The sequence below is a fragment of the Polistes canadensis genome, unplaced genomic scaffold (genome assembly GCF_001313835.1).
Source record: "Polistes canadensis isolate GaletaPanama2010 unplaced genomic scaffold, ASM131383v1 scaffold_634, whole genome shotgun sequence".
NCBI classification, from domain to species: Eukaryota; Metazoa; Arthropoda; class Insecta; order Hymenoptera; family Vespidae; genus Polistes; species Polistes canadensis.
The window spans coordinates 2,108-5,447 of NW_014570181.1; the positions used below are offsets into that span (position 1 = coordinate 2,108).

Consider the following 3,340-nt stretch of genomic DNA (forward strand, 5'->3'; position numbering starts at 1 on the left):
GTTTTCTCTTACATAATAATTTCACTGCACTACTTTTTACTAAGAAGTTTCCATCTAATTTATTAATCATCTCTTTGGCACTTCTTTTAGAAATAATTAATTCTAGTTGTGTATTTGTTACACTGTTCACAATATAATTCTTTGCTTTTATTTTTTTTTTCTTCCATACCGCTTCTGTGATTGTTGGTGGCCTTTCATTAAGTTCAATAATTTCATTGCCTTCTTTCAGTTCCAAGAATAATTTTAATTTATACTTCCATTTTTCGTAATGAGTCCCATCAAATACTTGTAATAGAAATCCTTTGTTTTCGGATTCTCTTTCGTTCGCCATGTCGATTCGATTCTCTTTGCGTTTATATTCTTTAAACGCTATCACAATATTATTCAGAATAACTAACTTCTTGAATATACTTACCTTTACCACCGCATATAACCATGGACTGCTACCATGTTAAATTAATGAGGAAAAATATCTTATTATATGGGTGGTAAAAGTTTAATAAATCTATATATTATATCTATTACAAGTTCCTTCCGTGCCACGTGCTATAACTTTTACTTTAACTATGTAATTCTTCTAACAGAGAGCCCTATACAGCTAATCGCTGTCCCTTATATACTAATCTTACATGGACTAGAGTGGGGAGACTTACATGTGTGCGTCTCTCTCACGAACAGTAGTACACCAACGCATGCTCTTGTGCTACAGCACATACATTTAACCTTGCAATAGGCAATGTACACATCTCAACAATTTCTTTTAAATCTACTGATTCCACTATGACTTATTACTTTAAATCGTCTATGAATCATTACGTGTTATATTATATGTTTATTGGTGACGAAACAATAGACTTCATTGAATTCAAAACATGTTCGTTTGTTAAACAATAATTAAATAAAATTAAGAAGTTTAACCTTTGGTTTTCTGGCCTCAGTTTCTGTAAATCTTTGAACAAATCTTGATGCTTATAAGAACAGTTCCATTTACGAAATACGGACAGAAAATCTTTTGCAAAACCTTAGTTTTAGGATTTCGAAGAGAATCTTTATATTTATTTACTTTTCAGCAGCGTGACGAGTTACAACGCACTCTCGTTAACGTAACATCGTCCCAGCAATTCCTCAGCTTAAAAAATTTGTTTCTCTGATTTTATTTTTATACTTTTATTTTATATTTTAGGTATTTTTAACTATGTTTCATTTACTTCATCCTTTTTTTAAAATCCTCTTATTGACTGGCCTATTTTTAAGGGCTCCTTCTTTCTTCTAGCTCGCGCTCTCCCTTCACATTTATCACACCAATTATATGCACCGACAGCTGCGTTATCTGTCTTTTCGGTGATTGGTCCGGAGTTGCATTGCTTTATTCTGGCGCGTTCTCGCGCTTGGCATAATTCAGCATTCTGATTCTGATTGGAAAGCTGATTCTATTACAAGACCTGCGAGAACTACTTCAAAAAGAACTATGCTCTTGCGCAACGTTACATCATCTGAGTTCGGCCAGCGACTAAGGACAAAGGCAGTCCTACACGTAGCCAGAATTCTTCTGCGTTTTGTATACACTTTGGTACGGATTCATTTTTTACACTTCAACCAGGGTTTTATACTGAAAGGCTTTTCCCTGAAGAGCCAAATAAAGTTCACTATTTAGTACTGGCTGTGCTAAAAATATTGGGCTTATTTTGTATTTATCTTCCTATCCTCATTCCCACCAAATATACAATCTCGATTCACTCGTGACGGCATTTTCGTTCACGATAAGAAACAACTGGGGTACCGATTAAGGCGTCGGTCGCCCAATAAAATTATTCTTAGTGCAATTGTTTTTATTTTCATTATAGCTGGATTGTTATCGTCTACTGGGATTTTGCCGTGGTTTGCTATCAAACCGGATCTCGTTTTGTATGGGTTTAACTGGCACAAGCTGCAATATCGATTTCACCAACGCATCAAGTTCATTAGCAATTCAAAAAACGTACGAAACTTTAAAAGCTGGAGATTGCGATTACGCAATTGTTACTGGGGRAATCTTAAGCTTACTTCCCTAAACACCTCACCAACTGTATGATATAGGTAAAATCAAAGTATACAAGGTATAATAAATTGCAGCTCTTGCATGTACAAACAATAATGCCCGTTTTCTTATTTTTTTTTTATTTCAATAATATTGAAAAGTATTAGAACCGCAAGTTGAATTTTTTCGTAATTTATATATAATTTGTTTTTCTATGCATTCCATTATTTAGGTTTGTTGTCAACAGACGGGGTAAATAGATCTTTTGATAAGAAAGCGTCTGGATTTTCGAGAAGCGACTTGATAGGAACAATTCTCCTACAAAGAGCCAAAAATGCAAAGCGAGTTTATGCCAAAGTCGTTAATCTTTGTGTTAAATACACTGAAGCAGTTCCAAGAAACACTTGTCTATTTTCCACAATCTCAGGCTCAAATAATGAAACAGACGTTACAACACTGCGTTCTAAAACCAAGCGACGTAACTTACATCGATGCCGATGGTACAGCAATCAAATCAATGGATCTCGAAGAATTAGAGACAATAGATCTTATTTACGGACAAGATCAAAGTGTTTCTAATCCTCTTTTAATAGGATCTGTTAAGTCAAACATTGGTAACGCATATCATAACAATGCAATAAATTCGATAATCAAGGTAAATTTTCTGAAAAGACAAAATTAAATCTAAAACAACACAAATTATGTTGAATATTCTATATGTTTTTATTTTCAATATCTAGGTACTAATAGCTATTGAGATCGGAGTTATACCTCCAGATCTTCATTATTCCGAGCCTTCAGAAGAGGCCTAATGTCTTCAGGATGGACGCGTAAAAGTAATTACAGCACCAATACCTAGGACGAATTGGTACGCTGCTTTTAACACGGCTGCTATAAACGGTTCCTTCTATCACATTAGCCTAGAACGTCATTCAAAAGAGAAGCAAAGGGGAAAACGTTCCCCATATAATATGTTTCGACTCTTGTAGCTTCTTCTTGAACTCAGGAAATGATATCATCGATCTTTAATATTGTAAGATATTTATTTTACGACAAAATTGATTAGTCAAACTGATCGTGAAGTATATTATTTTTGTGTTTAGTTAAAATCAAGCAAAGGAGATGAGGAACTAGCTCAATTAATTACTGATTTTAATGAGAAATCATTTCCTTATTCTCTATATTTTTGGTATACAGTAATTTCAGATTCTGAAGCAGCTGATTCAGAGAATTTGACAGAGATTGTGCAAGCTAATATGTCAGCTCAATCTCGAGAGATCTGGTTTTTCGGGACGAGATCACAATGGACTGGAATGGGTACTA

At 34.3% G+C, this 3,340-nt stretch overlaps 1 protein-coding gene across 1 annotated transcript; it reads left to right on the forward strand.

Moving 5' to 3' along the window:
- Positions 1 to 2,351: 2,351 nt before the first annotated feature.
- On the forward strand, positions 2,352 to 2,829 carry LOC106792763 (phenolphthiocerol synthesis polyketide synthase type I Pks15/1-like). The gene is made up of 2 exons (XM_014759275.1): positions 2,352 to 2,672; positions 2,758 to 2,829. The coding sequence occupies exons 1-2, from the start codon at positions 2,352 to 2,354 to the stop codon at positions 2,827 to 2,829; spliced, it is 393 nt and encodes a 130-aa protein (XP_014614761.1).
- The last annotated feature ends 511 nt before the right edge of the window (positions 2,830 to 3,340 follow it).

What these genes read in the sequence shown, in the direction of transcription:
- LOC106792763 (XM_014759275.1), top strand. Translation starts at nt 2,352, where the DNA reads ATGCAAAGCGAGTTTATGCCAAAGTCGTTAATCTTTGTGTTAAATACA. An exon ending in CAATAAATTCGATAATCAAG is followed by an intron (nt 2,673 to 2,757) that starts GTAAATTTTCTG and finishes TTCAATATCTAG; the next exon opens with GTACTAATAGCTATTGAGAT.